The 22,657-nt window shown below is 52.8% G+C and overlaps 1 protein-coding gene across 1 annotated transcript; it reads right to left on the bottom strand.

Annotated features, from left to right (window-relative positions):
• Positions 1–4,688: 4,688 nt before the first annotated feature.
• PIGR (polymeric immunoglobulin receptor) lies at positions 4,689–21,841 on the bottom strand. The gene is made up of 11 exons (XM_015248927.3): positions 21,781–21,841; positions 14,691–14,789; positions 13,477–13,821; positions 11,916–12,569; positions 10,417–10,749; positions 9,543–9,866; positions 8,453–8,630; positions 7,936–8,057; positions 7,179–7,310; positions 6,998–7,056; positions 4,689–5,966 (listed from the first exon to the last, which is right to left on the bottom strand). The coding sequence occupies exons 2-11, from the start codon at positions 14,734–14,736 to the stop codon at positions 5,871–5,873; spliced, it is 2,289 nt and encodes a 762-aa protein (XP_015104413.2). The 5' UTR covers positions 14,737–14,789; positions 21,781–21,841; the 3' UTR covers positions 4,689–5,870.
• Positions 21,842–22,657: the final 816 nt, after the last annotated feature.

Raw genomic sequence — 22,657 nt, 5'->3', positions numbered from 1 at the left:
AGACACTGAAGCAGCCAGCTGCACAGTATCACGGAAAGGGCTTTGTGTTCCAGTCCAAATCCGGGTTCTGGTCCTGACCTGGCACTGCCGAGCGTGGGCCTCAGTTCTCTCACAGATAAACTGGGGGTGGTGCCCACCCCGCCCCCTCCCACAGCGATCCTGAGGTCCTCCCAGAAACCACGGCCATGCCAGTGTGTGCGGAGCCCCTGGTGGAGACGTGGGGGCTGTTACTGGCCGGAGGACTCCTGGGGCTTTGCTCCGGGATGCTACACGGAGGCCGGCTTCCTGGCCCCACCTCCAGGTGCTGCAGCCCCCGGGGGATCGGGGGCTCAGGCTCTTCCCACGCCTCTCTGGGAGGCGCTTCCGGGCTCCCCACTGGTCCCACACCCCAGCTCTGTCACATGCTCCCACAGCACAAGCAAAGACATCCGCAGCGGAGGGTGAACGAGGCTCCGAGCAGGTGCAGAGGAAGCGCGTGTCGGGTGGGCAGCCGCCCGTCCCCCTTCCTGGGTCTCCGCCAGCCCCCGAGCGGCTGCACTTGTGACTTCCTCCAGCCCCTCCACCCACCGGCGCGGTGTCTGAGGGCAGCCTCGGGGCTCTGGTTTGAGTGGGTGGCTGTGGCCCCCATCAGCCTCTGTCCTTCCCTGCTCAGTGGCCTCTTCCCAATGCCCTGCTGCTGCCACAGCTTGGCTTGAGGCCTGGGGTGCCTCGGAGGGACAGAGAATGAGCGAACTAGTGCAATGTGCGTGTGTGACTGTGGGCGTGAGAATATGTGAGTGTGTGGTCTGTGGTGTGGTTGAGTGTGAGAGCGTGTGATTGTAAGTGTGCGGTTGTGAGTATGTGAGTGTGTGCGGGCGGGTGTGGTTGTGTGGTGTGATGTATAGTATATGGTTGTATGTGGCTGTGAGTGTGTGAGTGTGTGGTGTGCGGTTGAGTGTGGTGTGGTTGTGAACATGCTGTGTGTGTGTGACGTGTGTGTCTGTGAAGATGAGGGTGGGCTGCGCTGTGGCTGGGCCCGCCAGGCAGTGCAGGGACGTGTGGGGTCAGAGTGTGCGGCAGAGATTTCACAGCATGTGTGGCCCAAATAAAACCCTTAGAAACCTCACACTGGGTGGCTCAGAGCAGGACTAGGGGTCCAAGGACTGCCCGGCAGGACGTGAGTGTTTGGCGTCTGGGGAACCAGACTCACAGACCTGGGCCCGGCCAGTGGGTACCTGCAGGTGTTGGCCCAGGGTCTCGGGGTCAGGGCCCCAGGGCAAGGATGGCCCCTGGCTGAAACGCCAAGTGGGAGAAGGTCGCCGTCCACCCTCTCTTTTTCACCTCGTCTGCATTTCATTTCTCCTTTCTGACCGACGGGGCTGCTGTGCGGCCCCGGCGCTCCTGCCCCCAGGAGAAGTTGTGAGGAGCGGCAGCCCATGGACAGGCAGGGGACCCTGGAGCTCGTGTCCTCTGGGGCCAGTGCTTGACCAGAAAGAGGGAACCTGAGGGGAAATGGCAGTGGGAGGGAATGAGTAATACCAGGCAGACCGGGGGCCGCGCTAAGTCCTTCAGGTAAGTCGTTTACCCTCCATGGTAACTGAGGTTTTCTTATCCTCCCTCTGTGGGGTGGGAAGAACATTTCTCATAAGGTTCTTGTGAGGGGCGCACGAGGCAGGCACTACTACAAAGGGCTGGAATGCAGTGTGAGCACAGAGGAGACCAGCCCTTGTCGTCAGGGTGGAGGTTGTCCCCATGCGCTCTGCTCCATCATCACATCACCCAGCTTTGACCTCCCATGTGGCCAGGCTCCAGAGGACCATCTCCTGGGTTTTCCAGATGGAGGGCCGAGATGCTCAGGTGCCCCTCCCTGTGACCCAACACTGCTCCCCGCAAAGACACACCATGAGAATCCCTGGCCCCCTGCACTCACCAGGGAGCCTGCCCAGTTAGAGGCACCAGGCTCAGTCATCCTGTTCCCTCTTGCTGAGAACTTGGACCGCAGTCTGGCCTGTCCCAGAGGGAGCCACTCCGTAAGAGCAGGGCTTTGAGGAAGGTTACCCTTTACAGTAACTAGACTTTCTGCTACAAGAAATGGTAGAGTTTTGGTAAGATTTCTTTCCTGAATACTGTCACATTCCTGTTGGCAGTCTAAGGTTAGAACCCACATATGTGGAAATTTAGGACGAATGCTAATGTGATTTATTAGCAAAGACCAGGATTTTAGATTATTTGCCTCCACACACGTAAACAAAGACTTTTGACCCTTGGGAGGGTGGATTGGCCATCCATTTCTTTATCGACCTTAGGAGAGGTTTGCAAGCTTCTAGAACTCCTTGAATTTCACACCTCAGCTATGTCCCTTCCCTTCCTGCTTCAGCTTTGGCCAGCTGGAGGCCGTCTCTCTAGGCTTGCAGCTTCTCTCTTGGTGCGCCCCTGGCTGCTTAGATACCTAGTCTTTCTGAGATAATCTCTTATTATCTTTATTGCACGAGCTCCTTCGTGGAGTTTGTTATTTCTAAGAAGCTTAGGGGTGGGGAACTCTGTCTCTGCCTTGGGGACAGACCATAACAGAATCAGCTCCTCTCTGCTGTCTGCTGTTCTGAGGAGAGATGTCCTATCCTGAGTCTTGGGGAACGTCTTGGAACAAGTCATATATATGTATACATATATGACAAACCAAAATCAGCTGCTGTAAACAAATTCTCAACCACAACTGGGTCTTAGTAAAGTGTAATCATTATTACATATGGATTTTTAAAAAGAAAAAACATCAAGATACTTCAAGAACCTGGGGAAGGTTTTCTTATCATTGGAAATATTTAAGTAGTTCCCTGAATGGTTGCTGGACACTGAGCATGGTTATCTGATTTATCATCAACAGCCCCACAGTTGATCGTTACTCTCCTGTCCCGGGCTGCATAGTGTCCCTCGAAAATTCGTCTCTGCCTGGAACCTCAGAATATGACCTGATTTAGAAGCAAGAACTCTGCAAATGTAATTTGTTAAGATGAGATCAGGCTGGATTAAGGTAGGCCCTCCATCCAATGACAGTTGTCCTTGTAAGAAGGTCACGTGAAGGCACAGGGGGACACCCAGGGAGGATGCTGCGAGATGATGCAGGCAGACTGGGGGGATGCAACTACAAGCCAAGGAATGCCAAGGATGCTGGCAGCTGCCACAGGCTGGGAGAGAGACGGGAATGGATTTCTGCTCAGAGCCTCCAGAAGGACCTGACCCTGCCAACATCTTGATTTCAGACTTCTAGCCTCCAGAATGGTGAAAAAATAAATTCCAGTCCTTTTAGGCCACCTGGTTTGTGGCACTTTGTCACAGAAGCCCTGGGAAATTAATACCCCTCCAAAATGGATGACTTTTAATTTGTTAGTTACCCCGTTCAGGCTACAGACCAGCTTCCTTCTTCAGAGAAGGGTTTCTCTGTCCAGTATGCTGCATGAGGAGCAGGTGGATTTGGGGTGGGACATATTATGCTTACTATCACCTATTGACAACATCAGTTAAGAACAATAGAAGGTTGCAGTTTTAGTGACATTTCTTGGCCTTTGATTCTAGGAACTTGGATAAACTGCCTGAGCTCAGGACGGGCTTGCAGGTTATACATTAATACAGAAGCTATACCTTAATCCTTCAGCCCCAGACATGACTCTTTGGTGGGTCAGAGAGCAGCTTCCTGGGGGGCAGAGGGTGTTAGGTTCTGACCCACCTTGTAATTGTGGTTCTCCTGGAATGGTTTGCTCTCACTGCAGAAGCAGCTAATAGTCATCCCCATCATAGAGAACAGAGACCTGAACATTGCTGACGACCACGTCTCCTGGCTGCAGAGGAGCCCAAGGCTCTGATCCTCTGATCCAGGCTCCAGAACCAGGAGTGGGCACGGCAGTTGGTGGGGCTGAAGGGGAGACGCAGGAGGACTGTGGAGGGCAGACTGGGGGAGCATGCGGCATGGAAAGCATTGTGTTCAAGGCCTGGGTAGATGCAAAGGTTCTGCCCCATATCAGGCAGGACTGAAGGCTGGGAGGAGCTCTTCCCCAGAGAAAGCTGCCCACACACAGACACCCCGAGGGAGAGTCTGGGGTGGTGTTGGGGGCTTATAGGATACGGCAAAGTTTAGTACCAGAACCTAGCAATGGCCTCAGTAGACAAAGGGGTCCTTTATCTAATCACTGTCCCCCAAGAGACTTGGGGTCCACCATTCTAAAACCTAAGTCATCATTTAACTAGTCTCCAGCTGGTAGTCCTATGAAGGGAGTTTATTCATTTGATTAATTGAGTTTTGATTCACAGCATCTTGATCTTCAAGGTTACCCCAGGCAGATGTGAGATTCAAGGTCAAGTATTCCACAGATGCTTTACCAACGTTTTGGTTAATGCCTAAGGGAAGCACTGGTTGTACCTGCTTTCAGTTTATTCCATCATGAATAGTCTTAATTACGTTTTATAACACAGAGCGTGGGGGTCTTGGCCATTGGTGTCGACCCCAACCTGTTCTTTCATGGAAGATCATCTCAGTCCCACTAGCAGGCAGTCTCCTTGCCCCTCTTAGCCCAGCATGGGAGGTGGGGGAAACTCCGGTTTAGACACATGTCCTGGGGTACCTAAAAGTGCAACCAAAGCAAACTGCCCGGAAAGGGTTGTCTGGGAAACAGACGGTATGGGGACAAATGTAGTCTGAGCCTCCTCAGTGGCAATCACAGTCTTTAATTATTCATTAATTCGCATTTTTGATTTGTTAGCAAGTGCCAGCTTGTAGGTGCTAGTTGAAGTACAGAGCTTAGAGGGAAAAAAAAACAAAACAAAACCTTAGCTCTCTGGAGATCAGCCCCTCCCTGGCACCATCAAACTGCCTCTTTCCTCCCCTTCCACTCAGAATTCTCCAGATAGAGGGGCTGGGAGAATCTGACGACCCTCATACCCTCTTAGGTCTCTGTGAGTGACAGAAAGGGGAAGGACTGTCTCCCCTGAGGTGGGGCTTGTGAAAGACCAGTCCCCATGTACATTTTCTCTTCTTCCTCCTCCTTACTGTAGAATTCTGTCTCCCCCAGGAGAGCAGAGGCTCTTGTAGAGAGATAGGAGATGCTAAATCTAGCTTCAACACTCGTGTGTCTCACGTGCTGCCCTTCAGCAAACCACTTCACCGCTGAGGATCTCAACTTTCTCACGTCAAATGTTAAATGCTAAGAAGGTGTGTTTATAGCTCCTTGTATGTATGCGCGTGTTACATGAGCCCTAAGGCCTTAGGACTCCTCCCAACACAGGCGGAAGTGAGTGTATCTGGTGAGGATTTCAGACCATGGTGAGTACACAGAGATGCTGTGGCTTCCAAGGATTCAGTGATGTTTACAGAAAGGCCGCCGGTTGGGCTTGTGGCGCAGTGTCTAGCAGAGCGCCTGGGTTCTAGTGAGTATCCAAATACGTATTTTTAATGAAAGAAAGAAGAAGAGAAGATGGAAGGGAAGGAGGGATGGAGAGACGCAGGGATGGTAGAAGGGAGAGCCCATCACTGACATCCCAAACTAAAGGTGCAGAGAAGCCCCGGACGGCCCTCCTTTCTGAAGTCATCTCCCCACCCCTTCTGGTCTCTTTTCTTTCTGAGAGGCCCCTCCAGGATCTTAAATCTCCTTCCACACCTTAGTTCTGTTGTTAGGACTCAGCTGCCGGTGGGAATTCCTCACGTCACCTCACCCCCAACAGGAACAAGTAAGCCAGGCTTGGACCACCGAGAAGGGACCGCCACACCCTCTGAGGACAGGGAGGAAAAGCCTAGGTGGGGGGTGAGTGCAGGCAGTGGAGCCCCCGGAGCTGAGGGCCCTGAGAATCAACGTGATTCTGAAGGTGATTGTCGTGTGCGGAGGGAGGGGCAGCCCGGGCGCTGCCTAGGCTTCTCTGGGGCCGTCCTGGGCGCCGGCGGCCATGTTATTGGCCTGGAGCAGGAAGGCGGTGAAGGCCGCGTCGGCTTCCTCCTTGGATGACTGGGGGCGACAGGAGAGGAGTCAGTGTTTGGGGCATTGGCTCCGTGAGTTGGGGGGTAGGAGGGAGGGGACGCACGAAGTATCCTAAATTCCTAATCTTGGCCCAAGCACCCCACACCCGTGTTGACCCATTGTTCTTATTCCAGCCACCGTGCTCACCAGGAAGGCCTAATTTTGAGAAACGGAAAGTTGCAGCTTCTAAAAATATCACCCTCTGTCTCACTACCTCCTTCCAACACATGGAGTGGAACCACCTCTATTGCCTGGGCCTGTCCCCGGAAGCCCGGCCCACAGCCACGGCCAGGGCGGCCTGCGCTGGTGTTAGCCACAGAGGTTTACACTCTTCTTTCTCTACCAGCTCAGAGACACAACACAAGGCTGAGGGGAAGGCTGGTTCCCCTAATTGTTCCGAATGCTGGGGTCTCTGCTGCTGCCAGGCAGAGAGGATGGATAACAAGCATGGGTGCCCGGGGGTCAGGGGGGCACCGGGAGGGGGTGACATGTGACCCAATGGCAGGGGTCGCCTCTGGTAGGATGCAGCACTTGGTTGGGGCGGAGAGGGGCATGTAGTGACTATAACAGCAGCTCCCCCACCCCACGAGCAAATGTCCTCCAGGCCCGGGGACAAGCTGCCCCCACAAACCCTCTAGCGAGGGTGATGACCTGGGTCCCACGGCCCGGAAAGAACACCCACCTAACCCCCAGTGTTTGACACTGAACTGCTGAGCCTGCGGCCGAATCTTTAATGCCTTTGCCTTCCTCATCACCCACCCCCCGCCCCCGTCATCTCCCTCCCTCCTGCCTGTTTACAGCCTATAAGCACGGCTCACCTCCTGCCTGTATTTCAGCCACATCAACACCACAACAGGAAAGGTATACACCTCGCCTTTGAAAAGTCCTCCTGAATGTTCCCCTACTCTGGCCCCAGCTCCCAACTCCTGAGACAGTGCTTTCTGATGTCTAACTGCAGTCCCTCCTGCTGCATTTCCTCATCACCCACCTGAGGCCTCCTTCTCCCTCCTCGCCCTTACCCTTTTTGCCTTCTTGGGTTCTTTGGTCTCCGTGGTGTCCTCAATAGTGGGGGCCGACTCTGTGTGAAGAGCAGGAATGGGTGGATCAGCCCTCCCTGCCTCCCATTCCTGCCCTGGACGCAGAGTCAGGGCTAATTCTTGCTCCCCAGGGCATGGGCATGCCTTTGAGTGAAGCTCGTACCATCTTTTCCTCCAAGACTTGTCTCTTGAGTGTCTGGAGAGGCTGCCGTGTTATCGTGGGCTCCAAAGTCCCTGGAGTTCTCAAAGTCCGACATGCTGATGTCTGTCCTGTAACTTCTGATTGAAATCCGGTCTGTCCAGGAGAAAGAGGAGTTGGTGTAGGGATAGGGGCCAGGGATGGGCCAGGACAGGGGGTGCTGCTCGTCCCTGGGGGAATCCACAGGAGAGCTGAAGTGGGGCCAGATCTCTGCCGCTTGTCTCTGACTAGGACCCAAGGCAGAATGGAACGACCTGAGTGTCCTCCCCAGTCCCCTTTTCACAGACAATCTAGACTCAACAATCCCCGGCCATCGTTTATCAGTCTGTGACCTTTCAGTGCACAGCATCTTGTTTTGTCCTCACGTGAGCCCTCAAAGGTGGTTATTAGCCCCCTTGTCTTGAGCCCTGAGGAACCTGAGGTATGAAATGGGGACACCCGGTGTCACACAGCCCAGGTCTCCCAGCATCTTTCCCTCCTCTTCCCAGCAGCTCTGTCTCCAAACTTAGACCCTGAGCAATGGACCCAGGCTTCCAGAGACAGCATTTGGACAGCGGCACCTAGTGTAAGTTTTGGGCATCTGTGGGTTTATCTTTCCCCACCTCACTTTCCCAGACCCTTGCTTTGAGCCTATGAAAGAGAAAGGACCATGACAGCTCCCTGAAGGGTCGCTGAGCCAGGATGGAGGGCTCGGGGCTGGAGGTGGGTGACAGGGACTCACCGACGTTCTTCCTGTGCCGCGCCCTGAGCACCCCAATCACCAAAACCCCCAGCGCCAGCACCAGGGCCACGGGCACCAGGACGGAGACCAGCACTTTGGAGCTCCTGCCTTGTGCTGCAGAGCTGGAGGAAGGATTACGTCAGTCAGTCGCTGTGAGGGAAACCGGGAGTCCCAGGAGGTGCTGGCAGGTTGGCTCTGGCTAGTTCTTCCTCCCAGGTTAATCTGCTCCCCTTCCTCCTGCCACAGCCCCTGAGCTCCATTCTTCTAAGAAGCCCTCCCAGACACGACAAAGGCAAAGACGGGGCCTTCGCTGCATCCCACCCAGGCCTGGGAAACTGAGCTGAATGGTGATGGCTGTCCCAGCCCCAGAAGAAGGGCGGAGCACAAGCCGAGGCAGTGAGGGCTGCCGCCACTGTCCAGAGGTGGACAGGCTCTCCTCCTCAGACCTGGTGGCCCAGCCCCAGGCCTCTGGTGTCTGGAATGTTCTTTAGGTGGGAAGCCCCAGATCCCTCCTCACCTGCTGGAGTCTGCAGGTACTCCGCTCCCACCAGCTGGGTCTTCAACTTTCTTCACTGCCCTTTCCTCTGCAGAAAGTCTGGGATCCAGAAGAACTTTGTTCTCAATGTCCTCCCTGGCCCGTGGCTCTATGGCATCCTCCTCATGAGCAGCACTCGCTTGGCGAGCATCCTGGGTCCCTGGAGAGAGCAGAGTGGGGCTGGGTTACGGTCCTTCCTCTGTGTTTTCTGCCCTTGAGGCCAGGGAGTCAGAGGAGCGGGACTTCATCAGGAATCCCGGGCCAGGGTGAGATCTCAAGGCGGCTGGGATAGGGTCCCGGAGGGCACCAAGGGGTGGTGGTCTTCTCTAGTCTGTCGCGGATGATCTCTGTCCCATTAAGACCAAATTCATTTCCTATAAGCTACAAGGCTCCGAATCACAGATCCGGCTATGTGGAAGGGCTGACCCGTCATTTGCGGACAGGGAGATTTTTTTCCCACAGCTTTGAAACCCTGCCAAGGCCTCCTGACTGCAGGGCTGGGCACCATAGTGCTGCCCCCTGGTGGTAGCGTGGCTAGGGTTCCCTCGTCAGTGAGCCAGGATGCTGACTTGGTAAGATTTCTAGAGGGACTAAAAATACCCTCACTAGGGATAAAACATTTCATGTGATATTTTTAAAAGAGGCTTAAAATGCAAACTTGCCAGCAGAGGTTGCCCTAATTTTCTTTATCAGACCTTGAATCAGACCGTGGTGATCTCAGTCTCTTTTGAGCAGGCTTTGGCAGACTAAGAGACATATAATCGTGACTTTGACATTTCTGTATATAGAAGGAGAGATCTACATAGAGAAAGGGCTTCAGGATGGCCTGAAAGGGCAACCATGGGGCTTGTCTTGAAACTGAAGTTAAATGGCAGATCCACTATTTTTAGTTTGTATGTTTTGGGGGATGCTCTTTTGGGAGGCCTAAAGAGACTATGTGGGGGCTGAAATCTCTCCCTCGCCCCCACTTTTTATAGCCAAACCCAGGGACCACCCTTGATGGAGACACTCTTAGGCGGGAGCCTGTCGCTGGGGTCTCAGGGGGATGGGGGCCTGGCCCTTGGACACTCACCCTTTACCCTCGTCTCCACCGCCACGTAGACCGCTGCGGTCTCTCCGTACTGGAGGCCGTCCTTCACCCCGCACCAGTACCAGCCTTCGTCCTCCTTGGTGACGGGGTTCAGGTTCAGGGAGGTGATCTGGCTCTGCTGGCTGCAGTTCACGAAGGCTTGGCTGGCGCCCTGGTCCTGGCTGGGCAGTGTCCTGCACCCGGTGTTGCTCCATTTGCACCAGTACTTCTCGGAGGAGTAGAATTTGCACGGGAAGTGGCAGGGCAGCTTGAAAGACTCTCCCAGCCAGGCAGTGACGTTCTTGGATACCTTGAGGCTTGGTTCTCCTGGAGCAGGGAGATAGGGAGAAATAGGCACAGAAGTTGGCAGTGGTGATGTCACAGGGAAGTGACTGTGCGGGGGCACCTTTGTCCACAGTCCACGTCCTCTTTGGACAGTGTGGTGACTGAATAACACTTCCCTGAACACTTAAGCACTGTAATTGTATGCCTGTGTGGTAGATCAGCGAGGACCGCTGTGATCAGCCCAGCCTATCACAGAACATAGACCCTGCCAGCGACTTGCGTTCACTTCCCCTGCTGTCATCTTCTCTCCTAGACTCAATACAGAGCCGCGCTCTACCCCAGCTGATGCCGCAGATAAAGAGGCCAATGTTCTCGATAATAGGTGTTACGTGTGGTAGCTTGAAGCATGTGAGGTAAGGGAGGATGCTTGTTACAGGTGTAAAAATGTGACCTTTCGACAGGTGGGCGCTCTCCTGAGGCCCATCCCACCAGCACGGAGGTGGGAGGGAGAGTGACTGGGGCGTGATGCTGCAGCCGACTGGAGGCGTCCTGGGGCTGCCTCCCTTCCCTCCTGCCCCAGCTCAGCTCTTACCTTCAACAATCTTGAGCTCCACCACGGACCTCCAGCTAATATCGCCGTTGGTCAAACACCAGTAGAAGCCGGCGTCCTGGGTGGTGAGCTGGTTGAGTATGACGGTGTAGACGCCGTTGCCTGGCTCCTCATACAGCACGAGCCTGCCCTCGTACTGCTCATCAACCAGCCCGTTGCTCTCCACCAGCTGCCGGCAGCGGCCGTTCTGAGTCTCTTCCCAGCGGCACCAGTATTTCAGGCTATCTTTCTCCTTAGGGTTGTAGGGGCAGGACACGACCACGGAGGATCCCACCACACCCTTCACCACTGAGCGGCTTTGGGGGATCTGGGTCTCTGGAAGCACAGACAGAGGCGGGATGGAAGAACACAGCGTGGCTAAGGCAGGGTGGAGAGTGGGGCTTAGACCCATCCTATCACCCTCCGCAGAAAATGAAAGGGACTTGCCCAGTGTCACAGAGTTCATAGCTGGAGCCATCTGACCAGACTCCAGGGACCTTCACCACTTCACTGAATGAAGTACCTCGTTCCCTTTCCCCTCCAATTCTGAGCAGAGACGGGAAGGAGGTTAAAGAGCAATGATCAGCCTTTCTCCTCGGGCTTCTTACCAAATCTCCCCCGGGGACGTTTTTGTCTGTTTCTGAGCCTGTCCCACAAAAATGGCCAGATGGTTTTTCTCCAAATTAAGAAAATATGTTTATAACTGTAGGATTTAAAATGTGTAGCAGAGGTAAGTTTAATTGTAGAGGATGCCAAGGGCCATCTCCAAGAGAAATATGGCCATCCTCCCAGGAGAGAAGCTGAGCTTCCATGAGAACCCGGGGTGACAGAAGATGCTGAGGGGGTGTGGTGAGGGCCGAGCTGGATGGAGAAACAGTGCACAGGGGGCGTGGGCCCCACGGGAAAGTCACAAGGGCAGTGACCTTGAACCACAGGTGCTGGTCTGCTGCTTCTCATGAGGGTGACTCTATGCAGAGCACTCCAGGCTGAGAAGGAGCAGGCATTTAACCAGATCGTGCTGAATAACAAATGAACCTAAAGGATGTTGGAGGGGAGAATTTAGAAGCTGGGGCATTGGCTTTCTGGCAAAGCTGTGAGACCCACAGAAGCCAATCTTTCTTCCACCTGAGTGTGAAAGATGAGATGCTGTCCTGCTCGAGGGTCAGGGAGATCCTGTGTTAGGTCCTCCCCGTGGCTCTCTGAAACCCAGACAATCTACAGGTCTGGTCTCAATCAGGGCCTTCACTCCCTCATTCTTATTGATCAAGGACAGCTGTCCAAGGCCTTTGATAACAGAGAAGAAGAGTTAGGAGATCACACAAGACAGAGGCTATGTTTTCTGGCTCTCGCGTACAGCTGCCCATGGAGCATCCGGTCCAGGGTTGATCAGCTAGCAGACATTGTCAACTGACAGAGGAATATCAGATAGGTTCACAGGGAGTGAGCGAGGCTCTCATCTGCCGGACTGCCCACCCCTTCCCTCTCCCCGTCTCAGGTCTCACCTTCGTTGACGAAGAGTTGCCAAGCCTGGGTGGACGAGCCTTTCTGGGGCACGCCGTCAGAGTCAGCTCCGCACAGGTAGAGCCCCGCATCCTCTTTCTTCAGGCCAGTGATGTGCACAGTAAAGCGGCCGTTGTTGCCAGTAGTGAGTAGGATCCTGCCCTCAAAGTCAGGAGCCTTCGTCTTCAGTGTGTTGATGACCACATCACAGGCTTCCTCATTTTTCAGCCGGCACAGAAATTTGGGCACACTCTTCACCTCGGGGCCCAGGTCACAGTCAATGGTCACTGAGCCCCTTAGGTCTCCATAAATCAGCTCAGGATCGGGCTTCAGCACTTGGAGGTCAGCATTGCTCTTATCGGCGCTGGAATCGTCCCCAGCCTGGCAGACGTACATCCCAGCATCGCTGAGCTGGACTTGGTTGATGACAAAGCTGAACACTAATTGGCTGGTACCCTGAATACTAATATGTGCTCTGCCCTTATAGCTGGGGTTCATATAGTTGTTGGTGTCGGCGATGAGGACACAGCTCTGGCTCATCATCTTGCACACCGATTTCTTCTTCTGCAAATTTGCAGCCTTGAAAGGGCAGCTGATGGTCACTGTTCTGCCCAGATCTGCTGTGTAGACTCGGACATCATTTATCTGCCCAGGACCTGTGGGATGAGGGGCGGGGGGCCAGTTGTGATTTTTTTCTTGACACATAGGACTGCTCAGTGTTGCCAGTGAGGGGCTGGGTGTGCCTGTCACCCAGAGTGCCCTCTTCCCCGAAGGGACGCTGTCTTCCAAGGCTCAGCTGCCTCCTCCAAGAAGCCTTCCCAAGCTGGCACTCATCTCTCCCTCTCCTGTTCCCCGTTGATACTTACTTACCCTGTGTCACTCATTACATCCAATCCTGTGGTCTTTGGGCAAGAATTAATCATTTAATTTATGATGAGAGTTTTTTGTTAATTAAAATTTTTTTATTTTAATTTTCTTGGAGGGGAAGGTAACTAGGTTTATTTCTTTCTTTCTTTAATGGAGGGACTGGGGATTGAACCCAGGTCCTCGTGCTTGCTAAGCACGCACTCTACTGCTGAGCTATCCCCTCCCCACTATGCTGAGAGTTGTGATGGACTAACGGATCTCAGGTAAGAAAATGCATCATAAAAGTTTTCTGGTGACCCAAGGTCTTCATCTGAAGGATGCTCTAATAGCAGGAATTTAAGGCTCCCTATGAGTCTCTCCCTGCTCACCGGCCTCTTGTCTCACCCGCAACAAATGGAACGAGAGAAGCTGTCCTCCTGATGCTCCTCCAAGATACAGCCTTAGTAACACCCGACAATATTTTAGGCCCTGAAGACCTAGATCCAGCCACCCTCCCCTCCCCTCAGCAGGGCCCATCTGCCTCGTTATCATATTCTATTATGCAATGTCCTCCGCTCCACATGGACCCACGGCCTTCCTCAGCCCATGCCAGGATGCCCTTCCCTCTCGGGAGATTCTGCCCTTCGAGCCCTTCTGTTGCCCCTGAGATGATTCCCTCTCACTTGGCCCCAGGGTCTAAGGAGCCTGGACTCTCACCTCGGCTGACCTCCAGGCTCACATCGAAGGACAGGCCTCGGCTGCTAATGCCCAGACCACACTTGTAGCGCCCGGAGTCATTCCGGGTGAGCTGGGCGACGTCTATCACGAACGTGCCGTTCTCCGGAAAGTTGGTGAGGTTGGCTCTGCCCTTGTAGTCGTCGGAGACATACCCCCCTGAGGAGATGAGGGTTGTGCAGTGGCCCTTGGCCTCCTGCCGGCACCAGTATTTTCGAGAATGCCGGTTGACGGAGGTGGATGGGTAGAAGCACCTGATGGACACCGAGTCGCCTTCCACCCTGCTCACCTCCCGGGGGCCGAATATGGGACTCTTCGTGGAGACCACTGTGGGGACACAGACAGAGGCTTTCTGAGGCTGTGGGAGGTCCAACCTGCTGAGAGGATCCAGACAGCCCGCACCAAAAAGATGAAACTTTCCTCCTAACACACACCATCTGTGGATAACTTACTATGTGATACAGCTAGACAGTTGCTGCTTGACAATGGATAAATTGCAGTTATTAAACATCTACTAAATCCTAGTCGCAATTCATTAACGATAACCACTTTAAGGGCAACGGAATGGCCAACTTATTTAATGATATCTTTTGTGTATCTATATTAAAAGAGCCCCCCCCCACCATGGGGTGCTACACTGTTGCATTTGTTATCTGTCATTTCCTTGTTTTTCTAAAAACGCTTTATCAATTACTTTCTTTTTTTCCAGATAAAAATATTGAGAGCCACAGGGGCAGGGCACTTTCCCCAGACCCCAAAGCAACTCATAGTGATGCCTAGTTCAAGGTCAAGGTCTTTTTTTATTTTTTAATTAAAAAAAATTTTCGAGGGGGAGATAATTAGGTTTATTTATATATTATTTATATGGAGGGACTGGGGATTGAACCCAGGACCTCCCGCATGCCAAGCGTGTGCTCTACCACTGAGCTACACCCTCCCCCCCTTTCTTTTTCTTTATTGCCAGTGAAGTCCCTTCACCGGACCCCTGGTTTTGAAATCAGGAAGTGCCATTTCCATTCCTGATGCCCAGTTCTCTTTCGCCAGTCCATTTGCGGAGGTGGCCTTTCTGCATGGTCTCTGCGGCTCCTCAAGACAGGGCAAGCTTTACAAGGGACGTCCCCGGGGATGGGCCTGATTTCAGGGTCCCCAGAGAACTGGGTCCTGCATGGGGGTGGGCTGGGACCTGGCCGACGCACCTGGGAAGACAGCCAGCAGGCAGACGAAGACGAAGAAGCGTGTCATCGCTGGTGGCTCCCGCAGGGCTGTGTCACTCAGGTCAAGTTCCTGCACAGTTGCTGAAAGACAGTAGCACGAGGTTGTGAAACTCCTGTTTTCCAAGACTGTGGATCTTGGAGTTCCTGTAATACCTGTTTGATTTTGTATCTCCATAACGGACATAAAACCTGTTAAAGAATGAATGGCTCCACCTTTCCCATTACAGTTCAAAGTCCCAGCTTCCCATAGGGATCTTTGTTCCTTGTTAGTTATAAGTAGAGTTTTACCTTCTCAGCTAAGCTGCAAGCTCCTTTGGGATAGGAACACAGGTGTCATTTCCTCTGTATCCCTGTCCGGGAGACACGGGCCTGGGACAGGTCCGTTCTCAGGAGCAGCTCGCCGGATAATCGGTTACTTCCAAGAAGCAGCTGCATCTCTCTGTTTTGACTGCCCTCCCTGCGTCCGTGGGGCGTATTTTACAATGCATCATATGAGTAAACTGAGACTTACCGAGGAGGCCTAGTAAGGATTAAAGTTGTAAATTTAATGATGATGTTCGTAATCACCACCGACGGTTCCCCTACCTTGTTCCAGGCACTGTGTAAAATAGTGTATGTGTATTGTCTGTTTAAACTTGACATTGTCCCTAGGAAGTGGGTATTCTTATCCACATTTTACGTAGGAGGAAGTGAAAGCTTAAAGGTCAAGTGCTGTGCTCAAGGTCGTGCAGGGATTAAGTGTGGGTATAGGTGGGGTGGGGGTGAAGGAGGTGGGCAAGACCTGAGCACAGCTTTGCCTGACCCCAAAGTCCAAGCCCTTAGCCTCTCTCACTGCACAGGGCTGCCCCTCAAATTCAGTGGGCTGCTCACCTCTCGTGCTCATTCCTGTTATTTCTAGAGCCCTCTCTGCTTATCAAAGCATTGCTGTTTACACTATTTCAAAGCATCGCCATTTATGCTATTTCCCTGGAGCTTCCTAACTTCCCTTTAGATGAGGCAGAACAGTTATAATTACAACCATTTCCTGGATAAGAAAATCAAGGTCTTGAGACTCTGAGAGATATGCCTATGATCTCCTAGAGACTCAGTTACGGGACCAGGGTCAAAAGTGCAGGTGTTATGGCCTCTTTCATTCTGCCAGGCGGAGGCTGGGCAGGCGAAGATGGAGAATCCAAGCTAAGGCCACTCGGAGGGTGCAGCGCATGTGGACTTGGTCACATCTGTGGACATAGTCCAGAGTCTATGAGCGCCCCAGGGCCCAGCCTGACCACAGGACCCAGACTATAGCCTAGAGGAGGAGAGAAGAGACAGGAGTCCCCACTTTCTCGCGGACTTTGGCAGGTTTTCAACTTTGGAACGGACTTGATGTTTCGAATGTGAAAGGAGAAAACTGTGTTCACAAGCACTAGGCAGGAACGAGCGCCCGTGACGATAAGGAAGCTCTAAGCGGCAGAGAGCTCGGGGAACCATCTCTTAGTCTCCCCTTTCTGCCTTGGCCCTGCTTCTGCTGCCAGAGACTCCCTTTGCCAGCTTAAGCCAAAGACAATAGAGCTGTTTATCTTGGTTATTTCCCTTCCGTGGGGGAATTCCCAGCAGGAACCCTTTTTATTTCCTTGTGGAGATAAAGGTATTCTGTTTCTCCAGTTCTTTGGAAGGGTAAGGGGAGCGGGTTAGGGGAGGTGGGGACAGATATGGATGTCAGGTGGCAGCTCGAGGCTCTCTTAATTCCGGTTAATCGTCCTGGAATTTTCACACCAGGCCAATGATTAACTTCTGGGTTTGGGGCCTTAGCCAAACGCCAGCGTCAGCCGTCCCGGCCCGGGTGCGATCGGGGGATGCTGGCTGGAGGACCACTTGACTGGGCACCACAGAGGCCATGGGATTGACTCCCAGGTGGGAACAGGGGAGTCTCTCTCTTCTGGAATGCTCACTGCAGAGTTTCAGGGGTGCTCGCCTTGCTGTTTGCGCTGGCCTTGGGTGCAGTGGCTGCAGGAGGACACAGCGCCATGTGCTTTGAGGAACCCAAACCCATAGCAGCTCTCTTTGGTCCCGGTCCCTGCTCTCACCTGTAAATCAGCAAGCTTCCTTCTATTTCTGTAAGACCGGAGCGGGTGTGCCGACAGGCTGAGCTGGGGGATGCAGTCCCTCCTCTGGATTGGTAAAAGCCTTCGGCCCTGGGGTACAGAGAGTCACATGCCTGGTTTTCCAAAGTAGGGGTCCCAACTTTCAGCCCAGGCTCCTCTCATTTGTGACAAGCTTGGACAGCTGTGAAGTTCCGTGTGGCAGAGGGTGGGGGAGATGCACGCACGGACCCATTACCCTTTGCATGGCCTCACACCAGGGTTGAGAGCAGCAGGCAGGCACAGCTGGAGGGCAAATCTAGCAGAAGGTGACCTTGGGAGGGAGGCACACAGTCCAGTCCCCAGGGAGCCTGGACCCTTCCTGCGCCCCTGCACTCTCAAGAACAGAAAATCTTTGCTCAAAGCTAAACTTGAAAAATTTCTCTGCTAGCAGCTGAAAGGACCCTGGGCTTTGAGAATCTTTGGTGATCCCTTCCTCTCAAAACCAGACTGTCTCCCAAACCTGGGAGATTCAGGTCTCAGGGAGGCCCCAGTTCCACGGTGGCTGAAGCTGGAGTCAAAGAATTTGCTTAAGGAAGGAAAGAAAGAGCATAATAGTCATTGGGTATCTACTGTGCTCAAGATGCTCTGTTAGCTTTTTATCTAACTTCATCCACCATCACAGCAACCCAAGAGACAGACAACAGCTTCACGGTGCAGACAGGAAATCTAAGGGTTGGAGAGATTCTTGGCCCCAAGACTTCACAGCAGAAGGGGGCCGGATCACCACCCTATTATCACTGCTTGGATGAGCAGAGGGGCCTGTTCCTTTGGGATACATGTAGGCTAGTATGTCATACATGAAGCACCTTTTCTGGCCCTTAAAATAGGAGTTGTAGTTTTAGTAGAGAGGTTGTGATATCCTAGGTCATTCTCATTTTACCAAGTTACTGCCCTTGATATATTCATAATGTGTGTCTACACAACTGTGGATTGAGGTGGGGTGTAAGCCGTGCCGAAGAATAGAGTTGATCTCCTTATGAAATTAATCTAGCTAGCTCCCCTTCAGTTAGCGTGACTGGTCGTCAGCTCTCATGGCTTGGAGTCAAACCCCTGTCCCTCTAATCTAGGTTTTCTCTTTTTTCAGAGGGAGCAAGACCTCGTGGACCAGGTCCTGGCTTGGTTGCTGCTGAGCACATGGCCTTCAGCAACTCTGAATGCTTCATCCATTTGGTACACAGCAGAGGGTCAGCTGGGGGCTCTCACAGTCCCTGGATTTCTGAGGGGACAGAAAGCAGGCACTGTAGGGGCTCTAAGTCAATTTGGCAGTCTCTGACAACATCCTGTGAGTGTGAACTGGGGGGAGCAGAAGGAATGGAACTCAGAGGAGTGGGGAGCGGCTGGTCTGGCTAGGGAAGGGGCTTTCCTTGGCTTGGACTGGCCGGCCAGGAGAGGCACTGACTGGGTCCACATGGGACTCTCACTCTCATGCCCCATGGGTGCGGGGCCTGAGCGCAGACCAGAGCGAGTCAGGAAACCGCAGTGTCACTAGGGGAGGGGAGCAGCCTGCCTGGTTTGGAAGGGCCTCGGACTTGTGGGAGGTTTGGAGAGGTTATACAGTTTGTGCAAGCCCTGGAGTGTGGGAGAGTCTCCAGGTAAAGGCAATGTTGGAGAAAGGGACTCCCCAGAAGACTGGGAGGTGGAGGGAGGGCAGCCACGGGGTCCAAAGAATGTGTAAGCCAGAAAGATCCAAGACGTTCTGGTCCCATCCCTGTCACAAGTGGCCTGCTATTCACGCAGGACTGAAGCAGAAATTAAGCATTTGGCGTATGAGCTCCATGAAGCTCTGGGAATAAGCCTCGTAGATTTTCCATGAAGACTTAGGACCTCTGTTGTGGAGTCCATCCCATTCTACCCCAATGTATAAGTGTTTATCTCATCTGCTCTACCAGATGGCAAGCTCCTGGAAGGCAGGGCCAGCTGAGATCAATTGCTGCCTAGCGAGGACCAGCTGCTCAGCAAAGATCGATCGGACTGGGAGTGGTTACATCCTTATTTCCTCTCTGAAAAGGGCAAAGTCAGGGCTGATTTCTCTCACTTTGCCCAGTGCCTTCTTGGTTCTGGGCACTCAAGGGACAGTAGTGTGAAGAGGCGCCTGGAGGATGGAAGAGAACCCAGAGGTCCAGAGTCCTGCTCTGTCACAAGCTGCCAGAAGAGCTCTACCATGTGGCCAAAATACGCTGGCTCGAGTCTCTCACCTGTACAATGAGCATTGTGGCTCCTGACTCTTCTAGGCTGAAGGGCTACCGTGGGATGTGGGAACATGGGGGAGGGGCTGCTGGAACAATGCATGTGGGAGCATTTTAAACTGTATCAAGTGCTCTTCCACCATGAGAGATTACAATTACTCCTAAGCACAGGAAGGTGGAGGACCGTGCACTTGACTTTCACAGTTACCATGCACTTGGAGAGAAGCACACAGCATGGACTCCTCACTTGGCTATCAGCTCTCTCACTTGGGGGCTGTGTGATTTGGGGCAAGCTGTTTAATGTCATTGAACCCCAAGTCCTCATCTGTAAGCCAGAGATAATTGGACCAGCGAATAACAGGTAATAGAGAGTTGCCGTAAGAATTAAATGATGAAACATGTGTAAAGTCCTTAGTAGGGTGTTCAGCTTTTAAAAAGTTAGTTTCTTGTCCATATCCTCTCTGAAATCAGCACAGTCTCCTCTTTTTCCTGTCCTAGAGTGAGAGGAGAACAGAAGTCTGTTTGCTGAGCATCCTTCAAAGTAGGGACTGAGCTGTTCAGTTTGGACCAATGTGGCCTGAAAGAGGAGACTCACTATGGATTAGGTTAGAAATGAGGGATTATAATTGTAGGTAGCACATACTGAGTTATTTTCAAGTGCTTTACATGTGTTAACTCATTTAATCTTTGCAGCCACCCTAAAAATTTTTAAAAATGGGCAAACCCATTTTCCAGATGAGACAACTGAGGCCCAGAGAAGTAAGAAATTTGCCCGAAGTCACACAGCTGGCAAGTGACTAGGACAGGATTCCAATTCAGGTACTCTGGATCAAGACTACATGCTCTTAGTCACTATGCTGCACTGCAGAGGGTCTAAAAGTTGAGAAGAAGCCACCAGGAGGGGAAGGAATGGGACATCCAACCTTAGAGGAGAAGTTAGTCCAGTTCTTTCCTCTCCGCTTTTCACAGGAAAGGTAGTTCCTGTGAAAGACTCTACTTAAACTCAGAAGTAGGTGCCAACAGAGAAATTTCTTCCTGGAAAATAACAGAGGCTGCTATTTATTTAGCACTTACCATGTGTACGGCATGTTACATTCACTTCCTGTAACCAGACACATGGCCTCCAAAACTTCTTTCTGCTCCATCACAGTGTGTCAGTGACATAGACTTTGGGGTCCCGGCCCCAGCTCACCCCGAGAGGGGTCAAGACATAGATGAGGGGGGTTTCTGCTGAGCACATGCATGAATAGTGCTACCTTTACAAAAGGTGGGGATTTTGCTTTTCAGGTGATGTTAACATGTCCCCATCAAAATGGCTGTACCAAAATGTCATTGTTTGTACTTGCTGGGTGACCCTACACCACTCACATTAACTCACAGAGTCTTTGTTTCCTCAACTGTAAAATGGGATTACGATGCCTACCCTGAGTACCTCCCAGGTTTGTTTCAGGTGGGAAGGAGATGAAGCCGTGAAAGCCCTGGGAAGCCGCTACCATCACACTATTTATAAAATAAAGCCACAGAGTCCAGAGGTGCTAAGAGACAGGCAATGATCACAGAGCTGGTTGCTCTCCTGGCTCCGGGCTCATTGCTCTCTCTGCTACATCGCCACGTCCAAGGCCAGGGAGAAGGATGGATGGAGAGTTTCAGTGCTGGCTCCAGGCAGACCAGATAGCTGCCTTCTACCCTAATGCATGAATTGGCACATACCTCTCCAGATGTTCAGGGACCTGTAATTCCCCTAGTGAAGGGGGAGAGTGATGGCAAAAGCTATGGTGCAAAACATCGCCAGCAGCTTAGTGGGCAGCTGCACAGAGGGAAGTGGGAGCAGTGAGGACGGAGCTTGCCTAGCTGCTGCGCTTGCGAGGGAGAGCCCCAGGGCTAGCCTGGGGATGCTGTCAGGATGAGCCAGGGGAAAGCTGATATCTGAGGCCTCCTGGCTGCAGAGCCAGGAGGAGCATCAGGACTGTGGAATGCAGTCTGAGCCTGGGAGGGGGCTCTGCCCACCTCACTTTTCCAGGAAGGACCTCAATACCTTAGCAGGTGCAGGATGATACAGTGACACACATTTTACCTTGGTGTGGCAGGAATCTGCAGGACCAAAGCTGGGTTGAAATTAGAAAGGATCTCAGAGTCTCTTCGAAGCCCAGAACCAGGGGCTGCAGGTGTCCTCACAGAAAGATGGAGGTGGAAAGGGTCAAGGACTGAGAGCGCCTGCCATGCGCCAGGCACCGCATATGCGTTACCTTATCCTGGTCTGTCTGGTGCTCAGTAAGTCTTGAAGTAATTGAACTGAGTTGAAAAACACCAAACAATTGTTATTCAGCTCTAGAGCTTTCAAAGCAATTTCACATAGATTTTCTCATTTGAATCTCACATCAATCTTAAGTGATAGGCGATTTTTTTTCTCCCCATTTTACACATTAGGAAACTGAGGCGCAGGGAGCGAGGAGGTGACCCGCCTAAGGTCACAGTTAAAGTATGGAGGAGTTAGTCGGGAATTCAGAGACCCAACAAGAGCAGAACTACACCTGCTGACCCCAGACATGCCTTCTTCCCACTGGCTGATCTTTCCCACGGGCGTCCTTACTCATCTCTCCGGGATGTGCCCCACATGCTCGGGGGCACGGGCAACAGCCGTGTCCGCCTCTCCCCACTGTCTGTAGGCTGGGAGTCATGCATGCAGAGGGCATTGCCTGAGTCACCATCCCGGGCCCTTCCCAGATGGCATCCTGTCGGGGACCCCAGAGCAGCCACACTTACTGTTAGTTACTTCCTTCTGTCCCGTTGACTCAGTTTCAGGGGCACAGCCTGCTGGCCAGTCCACAACCCCTGCCTTTCTAGAAGCCGCCAGCAGGACACTGGATGCTGCTGCCAAAACTGAAACTGTGTGCAGTGCTTGACCCACACCTGGGCTCTTAAAGGGACACTCTCCCAGGGGCATGGCGGCTGGCCAGCGGCACGTGACTCCACAGATCCCTTGCTTTCCTTTCCTTTTGGCTTTCCTGGCTGGCTCCATTTGCCTCCCCTTGACCTTGGGGACTCTGCTACTTGGGAATCCTCCATCTTTGCAGCTGCGGGATGCGAGACATGGTATCAAGCATGAAGAGTCTGCCCTGTGGCTTCCCAGCTCCAAGATCCTTGGCAAGTCAGACCTTCACATTTCTTTTCACCTGGAAAGTGGGGAGAGTGACGCCAAACCTACAAGTTGAGGACATAGCCAGATAGTAGATGTGAAACATCTGGCCCAGAGTGTGGTGTGAAGTTGACACGAATTCGATGGGGCACAGGTGACAGGAATGGCTTTTAGTCCTTGGTCTCACAGCCCCACTCCCCGGGGAACATATCCCCCCACTCCCTAGGATACTAAGCCTGGATGAAGCCCACAATTTACACATCTTCTTCAGGGCTCCCTTTTCTAGCCTCAGAGGTCCCAGGAGCCAGGGGACCATGTGCTCCCCTCCTCACTCGTTAGAGGAAGTGGAAGCTCTGGCTGCCCCTCAGCACCTCCGCACCCCCTGCTGAGAACGGTAGACCTCAGAGTCCTGCTGGGACCCGGGCTCGGTGCCACAGCCAAGAGGGTGCTGACCCGTCGAGCTAGGGTAGAAATCTCCTTCCCTATGTCAGTTAGTCTTTGGTG

The sequence above is a fragment of the Vicugna pacos genome, chromosome 23 (assembly GCF_048564905.1).
Source record: "Vicugna pacos chromosome 23, VicPac4, whole genome shotgun sequence".
In the NCBI taxonomy this organism is placed as follows: domain Eukaryota; kingdom Metazoa; phylum Chordata; class Mammalia; order Artiodactyla; family Camelidae; genus Vicugna; species Vicugna pacos.
The sequence above is the reverse complement of the archived record's forward strand: the minus strand, read 5'-3'. Positions and strand labels throughout refer to the sequence as shown.

Bases quoted from the DNA above. Each gene is read 5' to 3' on its own strand.
- PIGR (XM_015248927.3), bottom strand. From the start codon at position 14,736: ATGACACGCTTCTTCGTCTTCGTCTGCCTGCTGGCTGTCTTCCCAG. The intron at 8,631-9,542 runs GTGAGTGTCCAA...TGCTCTCTCCAG, and splicing joins GGTGGAGACGAGGGTAAAGG to GGACCCAGGATGCTCGCCAA. The intron at 7,057-7,178 runs GTACGAGCTTCA...CTCTTCACACAG, and splicing joins AAGTCTTGGAGGAAAAGATG to AGTCGGCCCCCACTATTGAG.